The sequence below is a fragment of the Lynx canadensis genome, chromosome C2 (genome assembly GCF_007474595.2).
Source record: "Lynx canadensis isolate LIC74 chromosome C2, mLynCan4.pri.v2, whole genome shotgun sequence".
NCBI lineage: Eukaryota > Metazoa > Chordata > Mammalia > Carnivora > Felidae > Lynx > Lynx canadensis.
In genome coordinates, this window is record NC_044311.2 from 145,383,967 (window position 1) to 145,405,010 (window position 21,044).

Below are 21,044 nucleotides of genomic sequence, written 5' to 3' on the forward strand. Positions count from 1 at the left end.
ACGACCTAAGTTTCCTCTAGAGTTGGCCTTATGTTAAATATCAGCTACTCCCATGACACATTTCAACAAGTCAATATTTTTTTAAAGACTTTTTTAAATGTTATTTATTTTTGAGAGAGAGACAGAGCATAAGGTTGGGGGGGGGGTGGTGGGACAGAGAGAGAGACACAGAATCCAAAGCAGGCTCCACGCTCTGAGCTGTCAGCACAGAGCCCGACACGGGGCTCGAACCACGAACCATAAAGATCGTGACCTGAGCTGAAGTCGACTCTCAACCGACTGAGCCACCCAGGTGCCCCACGACAAGTCAATATTAAAGCTACCTTGAAAAGAACTAAAAAATCTTCCCAAGCCCTAATTCCCACAATAAAAACCTTCCTCCTAGGTAAGAGTAATTTTTCTAATTAGGTCGTCGGTATTTCTACCCAGGTAAGTGGCACTCAGTCTTCCGTATTAATGATGAATGAATACAGCATCTCTAGGGGCGGGCTCACCAAAGTCCATGGACTTTGCCAACAAAATCACAAACAGGTTAGCCTACGCAGATAGTACCCGAGTTTGAACTCAGTGTTCATTTCTGTAATATTTTAGGCAAAGTAGCCTCCGTGAGCCTTGGCTCCCCATAGGTAAAATGGAATAATGGAACCTCAGTCTGGCTAAATGAAATAATGCATGTGGTGGGGGGTGGGGAGGGCGCGGCGTCTGGGTGGCTCAGTCGGTGAAGCGTCCAACTGTAGGTTTCGGCTCAGGTCATGATCTCACGGTCGATGAGCTGGAGCCCCGGGTCAGGCTCTGCAGTGAGAGCACAGCACCTTTTTGAGATTCTCTCTCCCTCTCTTTCTGTCCCTCCCCCACTTGCTTGCTCTCTCTCCAAACAAACTTAAAATAAGTATATAAGTAAATAAAAAGAAATTAGGTTAGTGAGATCATCGTCTATGTTCTGATAAGATCAGTTTAATTTGCCGGATCAGTGTTATTTGTTGCGCAAGGAAAAGCACGTGGCGTCTAGGGAGGCACAGGCAGATGTGCAGAGCCCCGAGGGGGTTGAGGGGACATCGAGCAGTCACGTCCCTTCCCTCTGGGCTGCACAGTCTCACGGCCCCAGGCTCACCTGCAGCACAGGTGGAAGATCCTCTCCGGCCTCCCTTCAGACTCAGACTTTACATGGACAATTTCACACACGGCATTTGCTTCCGCATCTACATAAATTAAAACAAGGAGGGATTAGCGTACGTTCCAAAGAGATACGTTTGCATTTCTACAAAAGCATGTTCTACGCCCTGGCGTAAGATTAAACAGCGCAGAGCCTCATAAGACCAAAGGTCCTTCACCACCATCCTGTCAGCTCAGAGAGACAAAGTGAGAGCTTAATGGGTGTTAAGAAAAAGAAATGCTTGGAAATTTTCCAGTTGCTACAATCTCCTGCTAGATGGTCTAAAAGGGCAATCAGTCAATCCTATTGATCACAGAACTACCCCTTTACCTGCACGGCCTGTTTGGCCGGACTATTTCCATTAAGTGAGTGGTTCTTTTGGCAACGGTTGGACTAGACGGAACCCAAGATGCCAGTGCAGAGTGCAGCAGGCCAGTGCTATCCAGAGGCAGGTCCTCGTGTCCCTGAGAAGAGCCTTCCCTGTGAGTGACCAGGCCCGTGTCCTGGCCAAGCAGGTCCTGGAAACAGATGGGCCTCCTCCCCTTTCTCAGCACCCCCAGGGTGCCCACTCTGAGGGAAGCAAAAATGGGATGCCCAGAGGCGGGGACAGTTGTCCTTTAAAGTCATTTCTAAGCTTTGCAACGTCGGCATACCATGGTCTTTGAAGTCAGAAATAGTGTTTGTGGAAAGGACAATTACTGCAATGAGCAAAGCCTGCACATTGCGAGGTCTCAGCCTTACCCAGCGTGGTACCGAGAGCCCCGGTCACAAACCCTCATTGTGCCCACACGATTTAAGCCCAACCAGGGCTCATCTGCAAAAATGTTCACGAATCTTCCCAAACGAAGATAAAAATCGAGAAATCGCACATTCTGGTTTCTCAGAGCCACTGGAATGTATCTCATGACGAGAAACAAGTTGGCTAATCTTTCTAACTCACTTAAAAAAAAAAGCTTTTATCTTGATTATCTTAAACATGCTTTGAATGAAAGCATGAAAGAGTGAGAATGGAACAGCACATCACAAAGATGGCTTTGTTGCCACAATTTAAATTCTTTGTGTACGTGGTCCTCAGCGAAGGCAAAATATCTGGCCGAGAAGCCGACAGTTGGCCACGGACACAAGCTTTCCCATTTATAAAACAGGCACAACATACGAACTAGATAATCTGCAACCTACGGTTACAAAATAAGACAAGAAGAGTGTCTAAGTGCCCCATCCTCGGAATGCTACTCCAGCTAATAACTTCCAGGTTCAGCAAATCAAATAAAGTAAAAAGGCACCAGAGTAAATTGCTGTGCCTCAAGGTTGGGAAGAAACCTTCTTAAGGCAAATGACCACCCCAAATACATTCGTCCTATGGGGTTTCTGCATTTGAGTGTTTCTACAAGAGATCACAACAGTGAGGGAAGCAGCTCTGGTTTAATTTCAGTGAGTAACTGAAGGTTCACTAAAACCGCATGATGTGGGACTTGATTTTATGAGGATCAGAGCCAATTTTATTACTCATGGAGGTGACGCGTGGAAACGGGGAAGGATGAGGAACACGCACTGGGCACCAAGAACTTAACGCTCACGTCAGATGCCAGAAGAGGATACAGAAATACGGATCCACTGTGCGTGGCAGAGGTCCCTTGCATGGCCTCCCTTCACTACCAGACAACTGCACCTGTTGTCCAAGTGGGATGGGCTTTAATGGCTTTATTTTGTGCTTTTGGTGGCCTTTACGGGCCCCCCGGTTAAAAAGCTAGTGAGTGATTTTCTGTGGGCTTTAATCTGCTCACGGTCTCAAGGATTCTGTCCAGAAGTACAAGACTCACTGCTACTCAGATATTAGGCACTATAATATTAATACATATAACAGGACTGACTAGAACTCCTTGAAACAATATTGAAAACATTCCATCCGTTCGCTTAGTTCATGCATGCATGCATGCATGCATTCATTCATTCAAATATTTCATACGTGGCTGGGAACACAAGAGGCAGTAGACTGAGGAAAAAGAGATAAATATAGAAGAAAAAGGAAGGTTACAGAGGTTATGCCAAAGAAAGGATTCAGACCAACCGTTCATACACACGTTGGAAACATGCACCCGGCACGTTCCCGTGTTTACCTGCACTTGCCAAAGCTCGAACCTGCAGAGCTTCGGTGGGGATCATGTGCCGAAACCGGAAGGGGTCCCAGTCCTCATAAATCGAAAGCCTGTGAGATCCTACCTGCAGGAAGAGAAGGAAGCGGGTGCGTGAGGGTGATCTGCTTCAGCCTGGACCGGACCCCCCCACCACCACCACAGACACACACCCACACCCCCCACACCCACACCCAGACAACTAGTGAGGCTGGAACACCCTGTGCTGGTCTGGAGGGACCTCAGCCCCACGGGAAGGAAGATGAAAGGGATTCCCCAAAAGGGGGACAGAAAAAAGGAAACAAGTGTCAGGAAGGTTCTGGCCATGATGGGCCCCAATAGCTCTTCACGTTTCATGCTCTCAATGTGCACCTGCCAAAGAGAAGGCGGGGTAGGCAATTTCCTCCCATTCTTAGCAACACTTCAAATGTATTTAGGAAGGAAGGAAGGAAGGAAGGAAGGAAGGAAGGAAGGAAGGAAGGAAGGAAGGAAGGAAGGAAGGAAGGAATCACACGAGGCTCATGCCTGACCAAGGGGCAGAATGGTAAATATGCAGATAAAAACTACGAAGCAGACAGAAATGGAGTTACTTTCAAACCAGGGGAGACGTAAGAAGTCTTACAAGTTTCTTCTTCTGTTTGGAACCGTCTTTATACACAAGGACCACAGCAGTTTTGAAGACTGGAAAAAGAGGAGACAAGGTGGTTACAGCACATAACACACGAGGCTTTCCTCTGAACTCCGATAATGGACACTACAGTTCCCAAGAAGACAGCGAGGGGCATGTGAGCCAGCCCCGAGCCCACCTTCTGCTCATTCACCCCATCCACACGGCTCCAAAGCCTCCTGAGATGACAATTTTCCAAAAACCACAGAAAGCCTAAGTAAATGGAAATAAACCCTCCCGCCCCACTGGAACCTTTTTAAATCAAGTTTAATCATGGTGTGATTTCAAGTTTAAAACTTCGGCAGAATGCATTTAACAAAAATGTACTGGTTCAGCAGCTGGAGGAACAGTACAAACCTCGATGATGATAACAAAGCTTACAGGGATTTAGATTTATGCCAGCTAACCTAATAAATAGTGCACAGACACACACACACACACACACACACACACAGAGTATTGATAATTCAGGAAACAGAACTCATCTTTTTTGACCTAAAGAAATGAAAATGCGTTCATGAAAGCAGAATGCAATTGCACTTCTTCAAAATGGGGCTGAATCACAGGAAGGATCCAGGGGCAGGGAGCTTGCCGGTTTATTCTTACAGTCTTTGAGGGGTAGAGGAGACCCAATAGTTGTGCACACTCCATAGAGTTCCTTAAACAGTGCCAAGCATGGTGACCACTCAGTGACTCTGACTCTTCGTAGAGGGAAGGAAGAACGGGCGCCCAGAAGACCAGAAGATGGGCAAGCCCATCGCTGGCTCTTGGATGCAAGGACTCCATCCCCCTTCCCGCTCTGGCCCCAAGAGCCAGGGCCCAGGTGGTCACACCTGTCCTATTATAAATGAATCGGCTTCTCCTTGGTGCAAGATGCCTCTAACCTCCACTGCAGAAACCAGCCTGATGGTGTAAAGAAACCAGCTCTAGCCTCTGGGTCTGGACTGCCCCTGGCCCTTCACGCTCACAGCATCCCACCCCTCAAGAGTTCCAGAGGGTCGGGGCGCCTGGCTGGCTCAGCCGGTGAAGCATCCAGTTTTTGGTTTCAGCTCAGGTCATGATCTCACGGTTTGTGAGTTCAAGCCTCATGTCAGGCTCTGTGCTGACAGCACGGAACCTGCTTGGGATTCTCTCTCTCTCCCCCTCTCTCTGCCCCTACCCCACCAGTGCTGTCTCTGTCTCTCTTAAAATAAATAAATGAAAGAAAGAAGGAAAGAAAGAAAGAAAGAAAGAAAGGAGGGAGGGAGGGAGGGAAGAAAGAAAAAGAATCCTAGAGGATTGACGGAGAGGTTCCCTCTCCAAAGTCCCCACTAGCCCAAGGAGGCTGTACCTGCTCTGCACGGTGACTAACACTGGCACATGAAGAGGCCCTACATTCCCACCAGAAGCCTTCAGAAATCACCACAGCCGGGACAATGCGTCCCTTTAAAACTGAGGGAGTTCCACCCCAGGACAGGGTGTCCAGTGACCTTAGTCTCAGAAGACCCACCAAGTCACTGGGACTACAGCTCAATGGGGTGGTTGCCATGGTTCTAAAAAGGCTACTGGCCTGCCTCAGTTTACCCTGACCTCAACTATCTTGGATCACGGCAGTGGGGCCAGAGCGGTCCTCAGCAGGGGCTGTGACCACCTCCGCCTTAAACCCTCCCTGATCCCCTGGGACTAGTCTCACTCAGCTGACTGGAGGTGTTGCCCAATCTCTTCCACATGACCCCCACCAAAACTCCTAGCTACCCCTTGCCAGCCGCAAGCACTCCTCTACACCCCCAGCGGTGAACATCTAATACCCTGCAAGGCGGAAGCCCAGACCAACTATTTCTTTTCTTTTTTTTTTTTAAGGTGATAATCATCAGCATTCAGTACAGATTAGCCATCCTGTGAGTAAGAACATCAAGGTGCTGAGGTATACATCAGTACATCAATTTGTTTCAGAGGAAAGCTGCGCTGTCTCCTGAGACGAGAGATTCAAATCAAAAGACAACCACGTTTTAACCCAGAGCTGCCTGTTCAATGGTAATTACCCTGCTTCCCTTACAGCAACTCCTCTTCACTTCAAAAGGCATTTCTAAGGCTGTTTGCTCTGTCTTGCTACCTGAAATCACATCAAAACTGCCAGACATGACCTTGGAGGACTGAAAACCTGTAAGTAAGCTCATGATGGTGAGGACAGTCTGCCTTTACTCATAATCCTGGTTTGTTTTTCTCAATTTTTTAAAATTAATGTTTATTCATTTTCTAAGAGAGACAGAGACAGAGACAAGAGACAGAGCATGAGCAGGGGAGGGGCTGAGAGAGAGGGAGACACACAATCCAAAGCAGGGTCCAGGCTGTGAGCTGTCATGTCAGCACAGAGCCTGATATGGGGGCTCGAACCTGCAAACCGCAAGATCGTGACCTGAGCCGAAGTCAGACACATAACTGACTGAGCCACCCTGGTGCCCTCTGGAGATGACTCTTACTTAATAAGCTTGCCTCCACCTCCCATAGAGCCTTGGGCAGTTCTCACCTCGCTAACTATGGCCCCGGCGGAGTCTACTGGCAGTGTGACCACCGATCACTGGGGCTGGGTGTGCAACTTCCATTCACACCCAGCACAGGTGTTGGGGGCTCCCTTTTGGTGAGCCTCCCCCTCTCCCAGCCCCAGTAAGCAACCCATGGGGCAGGGAGCAGAATGATGCAGAGTGGAACACACACTGTCCTCCCTCTGAGCCTGTGCAGCAAGAGGCAGCTAAAGCCCCAAACCTCAAAAACAGCCCGTTCCTGAACCCTTTGTAAACCACCCTGGAAACTGGGGCCAGCTGCCTATTCAGCACAGCCTGCGAATACAGGCACTCATTTGGTTACGTATGGTCTATGGTTGCAGTTTGGCTACATAGGACTTCTGGCCCTGAAAACCTAAAACATTTACAATGTGGCCTTTTACAGAGTAGGTTGGTTGACCCCTACTTTCTCCCACTCAAATTATTTTCTGGTTTTAAATATGTTCATTTCTAACCCCAGGAAATCTGTACAATTCAGGACATAGTCGTGAAAAAGTCCCAATGACGGAACTCTGGAATTGTTCACCTGTAGCCCAGAATCAGAAACAGGTAGGTAAGACCGTTTGGGTCATTTACTTGGGAATCATACTTCCTAGAAATGACCTACCATGAAGCATCAGAAAGCTGCCAGCCCTTCCAAGAAGAAATTGCAACATAAGAAACACAACTGGTAAGTGGGGGGTGGGGGGGTGGGGGGGGTAGGGAGAGAAAACACTCTCCTTACCCCTGCCAAAAGCACCCCGCCCCCATCAAAAGCTACCAACGTGTTATAATATCCCAATACTTTCTTGTATGACGCATGTAGTCACATATTTTTTTTTGCACACTTCTACCCACCTTTTATTTTTTTAATGTTTATTTATTTATTTTGAGAGAGCGCACGAGAAGGGAGAGGGGCAAACAGAGAGAGAGAGAGAATCCCAAGCAGGCTCCAAGCTATGAGCACAGAGCCCGAACCCACAAACCACAAGCTCATGACCTGAGCCGAAGTCAAGAGTGGGACGCTCAACGAACTGAGCCACCCAGGCGCCTGCCCACCTCTGTTATGTTTAATGAAGTGGCATCACTACTCTAGTGGCTTTTTGAAAATGTTACAAAGGTCACTACGTTTTTCCGTGAAGGCTGAGTGATCTAAGTGAGAAGTTCAACAGTCTTTATGTTCAACACTCCGATTTTAATATCACTAGGATGTTCCACTTGGGGAGACTCTGTTCACATCGCGGGGGGAGGGAAAAAAGAAGTGTTCCGGTTAAAGGAGCCTTAAGCAACAACCTCTTGAAGGCAAGGTAAGAAAATGGAAATGCTAGATTTCCTTTATTTTAGGTTCCCACCCACGAGTCTTCTGTAGAGGCTAGGAGAAGACACAACATAAAACAGAAGCACAGGGGCGCCTGGGTGGCGCAGTCGGTTAAGCGTCCGACTTCAGCCAGGTCACGATCTCGCGGTCCGTGAGTTCGAGCCCCGCGTCGGGCTCTGGGCTGATGGCTCAGAGCCTGGAGCCTGTTTCCGACTCTGTGTCTCCCTCTCTCTCTGCCCCTCCCCCGTTCATGCTCTGTCTCTCTCTGTCCCAAAAGTAAATAAACGTTGAAAAAAAATTTTTAAAAATAAATAAATAAAAAATAAAACAGAAGCACACACTGTTGGTCGTTTTGCACCCAGAACGGCACTGCAGGCCGTCCAAGCATTCAAACTACAACAACAAGCCGTATTTCCTAAATTACCCACAATTCCCAGTGTGCCAAAACACAGTTTTCTCTCTCAAAGAGCATTTCACAATACGACCACGTGACAGTCCTGATTACAGCAACTGCATCCATCTGAACCAGTTTATTGAAAAAAAGAAATCACGCACAAGCATCTCTACTTTTGCTAGTATTCGCCCTACTGTGATTGAGAAGCACCCCACAACTGAGCAAGGCACCCACCACAGGTGAGCTGAGAATCAGAGTCCTGAATCCCAGCACCACACACAACAGCAGAGTCAGCGAGGATAAAAGATGTCAGATTTGAGGTCGCAGAAAAAGACGGTGTTTTCATTTTTGCCCATCGGCTTTTCCCTGGTGTATTGTTAACCTGTTATTTTGAAAAGATATGCGGAGGGGGGTTGGGTGGCTCAGTTGGTTAAGCGTCCGACTTCGGCTCAGGTCACGATCTCACAATTCATGAGTTCGAGCCCTGTGTGGAGCTCTGTGCTGACGGCCCAGAGCCTGGAGCCTGCTTCCAGTCCTGTGTCTTCTTCTCTCTCTGCCCCTCCCCACTCCTGCTCTCCCTCTCCCTCCCCGCCCCTTTCTCAAAAATAAACATTAAAAAAGGGTTTTTTTAATAAAAAATAAAAAGAAAAGATATTCACAGCAGGGACGACAACAAACTCTTTCTCTGCCTGCGTGTTCGTACACGGGGCAGGCTTGGCATGGCCATTCCCTCCCTCCCACGTAGCTGGTGCTCACACTGGCCATACTTCACTGGAAGGTTTCATGCACTGTTTGTGACATGTTGGTGCTCAAGGCAGGAAGACCGGTTCGGATAACTGGAATGAACTTCCTTTTAATAAATTGGGTCTTGGGAAAGAAATGTTCTTGTTTTGGGAAATAAGCCCAGCCTCCCTCCCTGGGCCCACCCTCACCAGCCCTGTTCTGATACGTACCAAAGGCTGCCAGCTCTGGCTCCTTTTTCCACTTTCCCAGCGAGGCTGGCGGGTTTGGCCAAATCACGGTGGTGTGCAAAAGCAGGTCCCCCATGCTCAGATCCGCAACCTGAGCAGCACAGAAAAAAAAAAAAAAAAAACAACTTGCAGGTAGTTGTTACAATATTCAGATTTTTAGGTTTTCAAATCTGGCAGGCTGATGGCAATCTTATTTCACAAAAATATGGTCTTTAACAACATCTGGCCACTTTTTTTTTTCTTTTTCTTTTAAATAGATTTCCCATATTTTTTAAAATTTTTTAATGTTGATTTTTATTTGAAAGAGAGAGAGAGAGAGAAAGAGACAGAGACTGTGCACGAGTGGAGAGGGGCAGAGAGATGGAGACAGAATCTGAAGCAGGCTCCAGACTCCCAACTGCCAGCACAGAGTCTGACGCAGGGCCAGAACTCAAGAGCCATGAGATCATGAACTGAGCCGAAGCGGAACACTTAACGGACTGAGCCACCCAGGTACCCCTGGTCCCTTTGTTTTCTTTATCCCACGTTTGTCTACAAGAATTTCAAGACTAGAGTGGCAAAAGGTAGAAATTGGGGCCTCAAAATTCACACACAGTAGCCTGGAGCCTGTCAAAATTGATCTACAAAACTGGCCAAGCTCTGTGTTCAAATAGAGACAGTTCCCCAAGAAGAGACAAATGGCCATCGATCACAGACATTCCCCCCAGAAAACTAGGCATTTCCACCTATGGGTTTAAATCCCCTTGGAGCCAAGGTTTTTCTGGAAAGCAGTGGAACCAATGATTTTTTCTTCTTCCAGCTCATTCTAAAGGTTTGATTTCACTTTAGAGGAGGAAGAGAGAAGCCAACTGAGGAGTCTGAAGAGTGTTCTTTCAGTATGTGCAGCGTGAGCTCAGGGATCCGCAGAAATCATGGGGTGTGGTCACACGGTGGGGGAGACTGAGCACAAGCCTGGTCCAGATGCGTCTTTGGGTCGTAGAGCCATCCAGACATGATGCTGCGGCAGTCCAGTGCTGACACTTCCCAACAGCCACCTCTGCCTTTGTCACCGGAGTCCGGGGCCCATTTGCAAGCCCATCCACACCTCAACCTCCTGCCCACTCAGCAGCCTATTCACAGGGAGGAGAAGCATCTGGTCTCTTGACCTGCTCTCTGTGCAGGCACATTAGGGGACAAGGCTTTACAAACAGAGTCCGTGGTCCACCCACTGATAAATACCAAACACTGCCAATAGGTTCCGCATCCAGAGATCAAGCTCGAGGCAGCATTTCAGATATTCCAAAACTTGATGTTGAGCTTCTCAAAGACAGATGGGTCATTTTGCTGCTTATAATCTGATAGGGTTTCTAGAAATAGCAGCAGCAACCCGGCAGCCCTCTGCTGACCACAGTGCCATTTGGTATTTGGCATTGCTCGTCCTGAGTCACCAAGCCAGATGCCGGTGCTGGAGATGCGGCTCCAGCAGTACAAAATCCAGTGGTGTCGGGGCACCTGAGAGGCTCAGTCGGTTAAGCACTGGCTTAAGACTTCGGCTCAGGTCATGATCTCATGGTTCGCGGGTTCGAGCCCCATGTCGGGCTCTGTGCTGACAGCTCAGAGCGTGGAGCCTGCTTCGGATTCTGTGTCTCCCTCTCTCTCTCTGCCCCTCCCCCGCTTGTGCTCTGTCTCTCAAAACAACGAATAAACGTTAAAAAAAAATTAAAAACACAAACCAAACCAAAATTCAGTGGTGTGGTTACCACTATAGTGACTGGGGGATCAATAATAATAATTACTGACCTGTATTATTAGTAAGTAGTATAGCCAAGGATAAAAAAATTAATCAATCTTAGTTTGTTTGTACATATGAAATAACTAGTCAACCACCTCCCAGGACAGTCTCAACTAAGGTAACTATAGTCTCTACTACCCATGCCCCAAGCATCTGCACAAAAGAGGAGTGTTTATACACAGAAGTCAAGTTCCCAGGTACCATTCTGGGCCACCGCCTTAGGGAATATGTCTTTAAACGTGATTGAGGGTCACTGGGGCAGATCATTCCCCAAACTCTACTTCCTTCTCCGACATAATTCTGTATCGGCACCCTCTGCCATGTGACTTTCTAGCACCTCCCACTACACCAGGCAAATCCCTGCTGACTCTGCACGTGGCCATGTGCCTTGGGCCTCGGGCTTGCCATAGTAAGTTTCCACCAGCCCTCCTGGGCTTCCACCTTCCCTGGAAAGGATATGCCCAAGACAGCCACTGCTTCTTCAGCCCAGATCCCGAAAGGATGACAAGTAGAGTGTACCTGGGCTTTACGTTCTAGAGCTCACCAAGAGAGGCCAGAGTTCTGCTGGCCCACATACCCGAGTGTGGTGGTATTCACTGAGATGTTATTTGTCATATAGTGAAAAGGGACTGATGCAGTCCCAGTCCATGTGGTTATGCTCTGTTTTCAAGTTTCCACATGGCCCATGGAATAAGGGTGTCAGCGCTGCCCATCCTGGCCAACAGTATCTCCCTTGGCCTTCTATTTGTCACCTTCTCAATTTTCTGCCCAAACCTCAAGACTAAGCTCTGCTTAGAAGTCTGGCCTGTTCTACTCGGCCACGTCTTTTGGGCCCGAAGGGGACATGCCCTCTTTGGTCTTTTCTTCATCCTACCTAAGCAAAAGGGATGCTCTACGTGGTCCAGCTCAACTCCGTAGGGTTTAACATGGGGAGGTTGAAGGCCTCCCAGCTTCATCATACAGTATTTTCTTGAACGGCTTTGTTCTTTGTGCACATATCTGCCTTCAGGGACCGCCTGAGGAAAGTGGCTGATGACAAGATGAGACATGGTAACGTGTCCCTGGAATGTTACCATTTCAATAGTGACCCACCTTTCCCAACAGATACTGATAAATGTTCCTATTCATAACTGTTGACAAACTGTTCATAAACCCATTCTAGGTTTTTACTGGATATTGCCATTAAAAAGGAACTACAATGATCAGGAATCAGCTCTGTGGGAATCAGGACATAACCTATGTGCCTCTAACTGGCTGCCTCTCAAAGTTTCCATAATTGCTCCAATGTATGTGGCAAGGAGTGTGATAACTGATCTGTGCACTATTTCCCCAGGACCCACATTTCCCTCAGGTCTTGTGTTTGTGAAATTGAGACCACTCCATCCTTTTCAGTTTGAAGACCATCCTCAAAGAGAGATTGCATGGAACTTGAGGCCTTCTCCTTGCCTAATCAAGGATCGTTGGCTACTAAACCTCTGCTCCACTTTGGGCGCCTACTTCTTTCTTATTCTTCTTACGGGGTTAAAACACAATCTTCCGTTGCTTTCTTTGGCATCTTTTCCAAGCCTTGATCTTTCTGGGCTTTGGACGTCCTAATACTGAGATAGGATTTTCCTTCTCTTTAATACTGGTTCTCAGTTAAATGTCTCCCTTTATCTTTTGCACATTTCTTTTCACAAAATCTCAGCCCACGGGAGGCTATTTTGTACCGCACTTTGTCTCTTTGTTCCTCGCTAGAAAGATTTCTTACTTGATTGTCAGAATTTCATTGTAGAGGACGGGCAGTTTCACCAAAGCCATGTTCCCTTTCACGGTCCTTGACTTTTGAATCATATTCATCTTTTTTTTTTTTTTTTTCCCTAAATGCTTTGCAATCCACTATCCATATCACTTTCTAGTCTTTAGCATAACAAGGTCTTTGCCCCCAAGGTCATTAAAATCCAGAAGCTAGCTTGATGCATCATGAACAATATAATGAAAATGTTCATTTCCCAGGCCCAATAAAATTCACTTCTGTCAAAATTAAAATAAACTGAAACACAGGGGAGGAAGTGTTGTGATAAAAAAATGTTTGCAGTATTGGGGTGCCTGGCTGCAGAAGCCTGATCTTGGGGTCGTTCGTGAGTTTGAGCTTCACATTGGGTATAGAGATTGCTTAAAGATAATAATAATAAATAATAAATATATATATATAATAAAAATAAATAATAAATAAATACTTTAAAAAATGCTGTCAGTATTATTTGTAGTAGTCAATGAAACCAAGAGATCTGTCTAATGACAGGAAATTAAGTAAACCATTGTTCGCCCACACAATGAAATATTACACAATAATTTAAATGATTGTTTTGAATAATTTAAAACAACAACATGGAAGTTTTTTGTTCAATATTAAATAAACAAGGCATAAAATTATTTTCAAAGTATAATTATTCAAGCATATACAGAGATATAATTTTCTAAATCAAAGCAAACACCCAAACATTAAGAGTGGTAAGTGCTTTGTTTTGAGATGGAAGAGATTTTTCTCCTTGTCTTTTCCCGTATTTTGCCCTCTCACAAGCATCCCACGGCTTTCTTCTTACAAAGGTTTTATAAGAAAATAAGAACTCAGTCCAGAGTAGCCGTGCCCACCTTTTCTAAACTCTTGATTGATTACATCATCTGCCAGGTAGACTGAGAACATTCTCATGCTCTGCTTGTCACACCGGTAGAAAAAAATAAATGGTGTTTCAGTGGAACACTGTGGATCCTCTAACACACCCTCCCGAGCCATCAGACTCCAGCCCTCCATGCTGCCTTTGAGCTCCTCTGCAACTCTCTTGAAGGTGTAGGCAATGGTTGTCCAGTCGGGCGCTGACTTGACTTCCTCCCACTGTGGAGAAGCCAGTGTGTCTCCATTTGCAAACGACCACACTATTTCTTCATGTCTTATCCACACCTGGGCTAGTCCAGCTTTTCCAAGAAACCGTGGTGACGTCTGCCTGGTTCCCTCCTATCATCTGAGTAACATAAATGTCTTAATATGTCTTTGCTTTTACATCTAGAGGAGGGCCCATGATTTTACCTCTGTCTGAAAATCAGCCTTTAGCAGTCTGAAAACTTGTTTTGTTTCCCTGAAGACATCAAAATGAACCCGGACAGTAATCCTGTGTACCTTGAAGATAAGGCTGTTTTCTCTCTGCTTAGACTAAACAACCAAGTTTCCCCGCCCCCTTGTCTTTTACCCTCTTCGTCATCCCAGTAGGAGTGATTTTCTTCCTGGTTCCCTCCCGGCTTTTCTCCTTTCTTTTTTTTTAAAGGCAGAAAGCAAACCCGAGGAGAATATTCCAGCCGAATGCACAGAGGCAGTGATGAACGTTATTACATATCCTATCCCTCGGATTCATCTCAGTATTATCAGAATTTTTATTCACATAAGCTCTTGTCAATGACTCAGGCATTATTTATAATTTGCTCTCAGTTTTTCTCAGGTGTATCTGGCCCTGTCACTCTTTCTTCTAAGTAGGTTTTTAGGTAGACTTAAAAAAAAACAGATTTAGAGTCATTTGAAATTTTCATTCATTTAGCAAATATTGACTGAGCCCCTATGACAGGCTGAGCATTATTCTAATCTCGAGGGATGCAGCTTCGGCCTTTTACGGTGCTTACGGAAGCAGCCCAAGCCATGGTCATGGGGGTTCAGGCTCACACATAACAGAATAAAACCAGAGGTCCCGAGAGGGAAGGAATGAGACTCAGAGACACGGTTCCGATATTAAGAACTAATTCAGCTGAGGAAGAAAATTCACTTATAGCCTTGGATAAAGGGTAAAAGTTCCACCGACAAAAACAATACCTTCGTAACTCTTTCACTTACAAATAACACCTTCAGAAAACAATGGAACCAACCCAGCTTTACTGCCAGGTGTTCTGAGAGGCCGGCCCCCTTACCTCTTTTTTCTCACCGGTCTGTTCAGCAATGAGCTGGTCAAACACAGCCCCAAATTCTTCATGAATTTTCTGCATTTCATTGATATGACTTGCAACCTTGTTCATAGTCTTGATGGCCACTGGAAGAAAACGGCCGTGAAAGGCAAAGGCTGTTTAGAGACGGTCACGGAGACACGGGCGGGGGGGGGGCGGGGGGCAGACCTCGGGGCCGGGGCCTCACCGTCCAGATGGTAGTGCTCCTCGCTCTCGGCATCCGTCAGGGCAAAGAGCTCCTTCAGCAGAAGCGGGTACTTGAGGATCCTCTGGATGGGCTTGATGAGGTAAGACTCGAGAGTGGCCGAGTGCTGCTGTTTCGGGTTCTGGGCATCTAAGAACGCCTTGAAAGCCGTGTCCGTCTTGGCTGGAAGAGATTAACACAGGCTGTCAGGATGGAACCTCCAAATGACCCCCTCTCCACCATTTCCCTCACTTTTTCCAAGGCGCCTTTCCACAGGACTGAGTGGAGAGTGTGTTGCAGGAGGAAGGAAGGCAGGGGGCCCCAGGGAGACAACTGGAAGAGCCGGTCAGGCTTCTTTGTTTGGGGGCAATAATGGAGTCTGAGTAAAGGGATAACAGGGTTTGTAAATCCTACACCTGGGCTTTCAGGGGCTGCTGTTCATCCTCCTCGTACTAAGAACGTCTTTTTTTTTTTTAATTTTTTTTGGAGTTTATCTATTTTGAGAGACAGAGAACGAGCAGGGTAGGAACAGAGAGAGGGGAGAGAGAGAATCCATGCTGCTAGTGCAGCGTCCGACGCAGTCCTCGAACTCACGAACTGTGAGATCATGACCTGAGCTGGACGGAACCAAGAGTCAGATGCTTAACTGACTGAGCCACCCAGACGCCCCAAGAATGTCTTTTTATCCTGATATTTTGACATCTGGGGGCCTTACAGGCCCCGGAACTGCCCCTCCCAGGGGCTAGCCATTCCTACATGCAGCAAAGGACTCGCCCACCGGGGAGCACACCTTTCGTATGCAAACCAACCAACCAACCAACCAACCAACCAACCAACCAACCAACCAACGTGGAGTCCCCTAACCCCATCTCTTCTAGTGGGCCCTGACACTCTGGGCCACTATTCCCCTGCCCTAATCCCCTCAGGGCCAGGTACCAGACAAATCAGGACCGCCCCTCTACCTCAGAACCCACTGAAACCCCCCCACCCTAAGCCTGCTTACCCTGCCTCGCTCCGTCCTTCGTGCAACAACCACAATAAAGTTGCCCACGTTCCCCCCTGGCTCCTGCTTCCTGACTGGCCCTGGTGCTTCCCAGTGTGGCCCTGTGTGGCATGTTTCGCCCCCTTCTTTGGGGAACCGTGGGTAACAAACTACCTTTACAAAGGCAACGGTCTCTCTGGTCTGTTCGCTTCGCCGTATCTGAATACTCAGAAAGCCTACATGTTGAAACGCTCCTTGCCCTGGTTTTCTTAATCTTTAAAGCATTTCATTGCCAGTTAGAATCCTTTTTTTTTTTTTTTTTTTTTGAGAAAAGATATGAAAAAAAACGAAAAAATGAGAAGCAGTGGTGCTCTGTAGCTCTGGGAAGTGGGGCAGGGCTGGGTCTCCCACAGCCAATGCCTTTTAAGATCTGTTCTATGTTAATATGCTGCTACCAGCTATTAGCATCTAGAGGGCAGCGCCTCCCTCCCAGAGCCCAGGACCGCACAGTCCATTCAGAGGGAAACATACATCTGACCTCAAAGAACCCAGGCAGCACTTGCTTCACCAGCCTGGTTTCTATCTGTGTCCCAGCAGGGCTGAAAAGCAGCCCTGGGGAGTTGAGGGAACCCAGACGAGCAACAAGGTACCCACCAGTGGGTAGTTGGGAAGACGAGCCTAATTAGGAAGACAAGGCTAATTAATGCCATCTAGGTGCAGAGAAACTGGGGGGAGGGAGAAGGGAATGAGGACACGAAACGGGGGAAAAAAGGTACAATATATCAAAGTGACGTAACAGTGGGCATACCCTTTTTCAAAAGCTTCTGATAAAAATGTATCTCCGTCTCCAGGGATTAGCAGTGCAAGCTGAGACCAGAAGATGTTGTAAAAGGGCATCATGGATTGTAAACTGATTATTCTATCTTTATTCAAAGAAAAACAGCAACCATGTGAAGGTGGCCTCATAAAGACCACAATCTTTTCATCCCTTTTAAGCCCTGTGAAGAGGAATTAGACTGCATGGGGTTTGGGGCCACCGTTTCTCCTCCTGCCAAAGAGCAAATCTGGGAAAAGAAAGGACCCTGGGAAGGAGTGGCCTGTGTGTCAGGAAAGCAAGGCCCAGCCCCTCCGACGCCCAGGAGGCTGTGGCTACTGTGCGACATCCCAAGTGTCTCTGCCCACATCTAGAAGGGGCGTAGGAATCCCCTCAAAATCCGAAAGCCCAAAACAATGGCCACTGGCATTTAATCCATCAACCATATTTCATGTCAGAACAAAACTCAGCTCTTGGTGAGTTAAGGGAGTCTCACTTTCATCCAACCTAGCCGTGAGCCCATTAAGAGTGAGACTTTTGGGACACCTGGGTGGCTCAGTCGGTTAAGCATCTGACTTCGGCTCAGGTCATGATCACACAGTTCATGGGGTCAAGCCCCGCATAAGGCTCTTGCCTCTCAGCACAGAACCCACTTTGGATCCTCTCTCTCTGCCCCTCCCCCACTTGCACTCCCTTCCTCTCAAAAATAAACATTAAAACAAAAGAAAAGAGTCACAGACTTTTGTTCTCCAAGAGTTCTCTTCACCCTCCCCTCTAGGCAACTTTGGCCATTAGAAAAATGTAGGTCATACCTAATGTTTCCAGGGATCATTTTGAAAGACACTAATATTTTTCAGGTGCAAGAAACAATGTTATTGGATTAAGAAAAAAATCTCCAGGGGCACAATTTAATCTGATTGAGTGATTAAAAGTAACACAAATTGCTCTAAAGCCTGTAATGTGTATATAATTTTACAGGAGAACAAAGCTCTCTAAAATTGTTATGTTAATGATCTCCTAACAATCAGCAGTCGGTTAAAGTTGAAAAAGAAGCCTGTATGCAGAACTCTATGCCCAACACAGGACATGTGAAAGCAGCATATGCGAAAAGCTGGGCCAGACAACGCGACAAGGAAATTCCCAGTCTCCCTCTAAAAAAGTTTTCTTTAATGTTTATTTATTTTTTGAGAGAGAGAGAGACAGAGTGTGAGCGGGAGAGTAGCAGAGAGGGAGGGAGACACAGAATCGGAAGCAGGCTCCAAGCTCTGAGCTGTCAGCACACAGCCCGACGCGGGGCTCGAACTCACAAGCTCTGAGATCATGACCTGAGCCGAAGTCGGACGCTTAACGGACTGCGCCACCCAGGCTTCCTTTAAATTTCATGTTGAAAATGTCCTTTGAATTTCATGTTGGGATAGGTGCCGTGGCAATCGACTAGCTCTACCAGTAAGTATGTCATTATCTGGGCATGCTCTTCTGTCAACCGGAGACCTGCACTGTACTAATATTTCCTATAATAGGTTTTAAATTAAGTCAAGCTCATTCTCTCTGGCAGGAAAGCATAACATGGATAAATTATTTACGTATTCAGGGACCGGATCCGCAGCTGTGCACATAACAGCCACAGGGAAGTGTTAAGAACGAGCAGGTTGATTTCCAGAGATCCTTTGCAATCGGACTTTCTACCGATTATACTGTTTCCCAGGGAAATATCTTTTTTTTTTTTTTTTTTTAAATCACCTATCACTAACATCACATGCTGAACTAGGGAAGCAAAACAGCTTTCTGGAGACTCTCAGCTTTAGCAGTGCTGGTGGTGGCTATTATCACACACCTAGGGAGAAAAACATAGGTGAGGGAAAGAGGCATTCCACCAAAAGGCCCAGTAAGTGTGCGAGGTTATAAGGAAATGAATGAACATTAGGGAGTAAAGCAGGGATTTCTAAAGCTCCTCTGTTTTTGCATAATTGCAAGATGACCCCTCAATTCTGGCCCCAAATAGATGAGTCAAACCTTTCGTTATGAGAAGACTGGTAAGACCGTTAGTCCAAGATAGTAGGGGCACCTGGCTGGCCCAGTCAGTAGAGTGTGTGACTCGGCATCTTGCGGGTTGTGAGTTAGAGCCCCATGTTGGGCACAGACTTTACTTAAAAAAAAAAAAAAAAAAAAAAAAAAGACAGAGGCACCTGGGTGGCTCAGTTAGTTAAGCACCCGACTCTTGATTTTGGCTCAGGTCATGATCTCACGGTTTGTGAGTTCCAGCCCTGCGTGGGGCCCTGTGCTGACAGCAGAGCCTGCTTGGGATTTTGTCTCCCTCTCTCTCTGCCCCGCCCCTGGTTGCTCCCTATCTTTCTCTCAAAATAAAAACAAACTTAAAAAAAAAAAAAGACAGCAATGCATTTCACTTCTTAGTACCTTTATTTGTGTAACATCTATCTGGCACATCAATGACTCGTGGATTTCTGTCCCAAACCCCCAACCACAGTCAGCCACACAAATGGGAATCTACAACAGACATGCCCACCTGCCGCCCAGTCCTCACTGGCCTACCTTTCACCAGGACTTTGGGGACCTTCGTGTGGCTGGCGCAGAAGGCACTGTAGAGCTTGAAGCGGTCAGCGTAATACAGAAAGGATCCCCCCAGGGAGAACAGCACTTTCTGGATTCAACGAGAAAAATCGCAGTTAGTTCATGTTCGTCCTCGTCTAGAAATATCATCGGGACACAGAGGGAGCCCACATCTGCCTGACCCTCCCCACACATCAGCACCATTCACACCTGTCACAGCCTTTCTTTGCTCCCTGACGGCCTGAAACTGCCTATTGGAAAGGTCGAGGGCTTACATGTTTGTGGAGTTGGCCTTCTTGCTAATTACAGTGGAGATGTCACTGCTTCTCCAGCCCTGGGCCTTTGAATGACCTACCTGGGATGTCTGAATGTTAATGAGAAAATATAGATGGCATTTTGGAAAAGGCAGAAATCTCCTGAAATCTCTCATTAGCTCATCCTGGGAGGGGGAAGCGACAAACCAAATAGAGGCAAGAAATGCATACACCCCAAAAATAGAAGACACATTTCCCTGGTCACTAATTCCACCCTCTCCAATATTACTCCCTTGTCTAGCAGGGAGCAGATAAGAATGTAAGAAACATGCTTAGCTACGGGAATTAGATACCCTCTCCCAGCCCACACTCTCTGCCTCAAAAGGCTCAAAAATGGGTGATGAACTTCCCTATTAGAATTTAGTTTGCAGGGCGCCTGGGTGGCTCAGTCGGTCGGGCGCCCAACTTCGGCTCAGGTCATGATCTCACAGTTCATGAGATCAAGCCCTGAACTGGGCTCTGTGTGGACAGCTCAGTGCCTGCTTTGGATTCTGTGTCTCCCTCTCTCTCTGCGCACCCCCCGCTCATGCTCTGTCTCTCTAAAAAATAAATACTTTTTTAATTAAAAAAAATAAAAGTGGAGCGCCTGGGTGGCGCAGTCGGTTAAGCGTCCGACTTCAGCCAGGTCACGATCTCGCGGTCCGTGAGTTCGAGCCCCGCGTCAGGCTCTGGGCTGATGGCTCGGAGCCTGGAGCCTGTTTCCGATTCTGTGTCTCCCTCTCTCTCTGCCCCTCCCCCGTTCATGCTCTGTCTCTCTCTGTCCCAAAAATAAATAAACGTTGAAAAAAAAAATTAAAAAAAAAAAATAATAAAATAAAATAAAAGTGAGGTTCCAAGAAAAAAAAAAAGTTTTGGATTTCAATGTGCAATTTACCTAATGAGCAATGCACAGAATTCTGATAGACGGTCTACTAAGAACAAAAAGTTTCTTTTCAACTACCCAGAATAGGTAATTGGAGACCTACACTTGTTTCCCACACTTTCTACTTTTCCTCCTTTCCTTTTCAAGCCCCACCCCTCCCAACCTCACCACCCTGGCTGAGAGGGGTCCAGCAGGGACAGTCATCCTTGGAGATACACTCAGTAACTAAACAAGAAAAGATGTGAAAGAGAAAGCTCTAAACGTAACCCCTCACGTTAACTGTATCAAGCCATTAGTTAGGTCTAACTTATTACTTACTTAGCATTTACCATACAGGCACCCACAGATAAAACATTAAGGCATTCATTTATTCTTCTGGCCTTAAAAAAATGATCTCAGGGCACAAAGTGTGCCCAAGTATGAGGGGTT

The 21,044-nt window shown here is 46.8% G+C and overlaps 1 protein-coding gene across 1 annotated transcript in view; it reads right to left on the reverse strand.

Annotated features, from left to right (window-relative positions):
- Positions 1-21,044, reverse strand: part of TIAM1 (TIAM Rac1 associated GEF 1) — a 189,302-nt gene that overhangs the window by 6,662 nt on the left and 161,596 nt on the right. Inside the window, exons 15-22 of the mRNA XM_032594597.1 lie at positions 19,633-19,690; positions 19,422-19,530; positions 15,079-15,258; positions 14,859-14,977; positions 9,137-9,245; positions 3,908-3,966; positions 3,271-3,373; positions 1,112-1,199 (exon numbers count right to left, since the gene is read on the reverse strand). Coding sequence (XP_032450488.1) covers positions 1,112-1,199; positions 3,271-3,373; positions 3,908-3,966; positions 9,137-9,245; positions 14,859-14,977; positions 15,079-15,258; positions 19,422-19,530; positions 19,633-19,690 — 825 coding nt within the window. The remainder of the gene's footprint in view (positions 1-1,111; positions 1,200-3,270; positions 3,374-3,907; positions 3,967-9,136; positions 9,246-14,858; positions 14,978-15,078; positions 15,259-19,421; positions 19,531-19,632; positions 19,691-21,044) is intronic.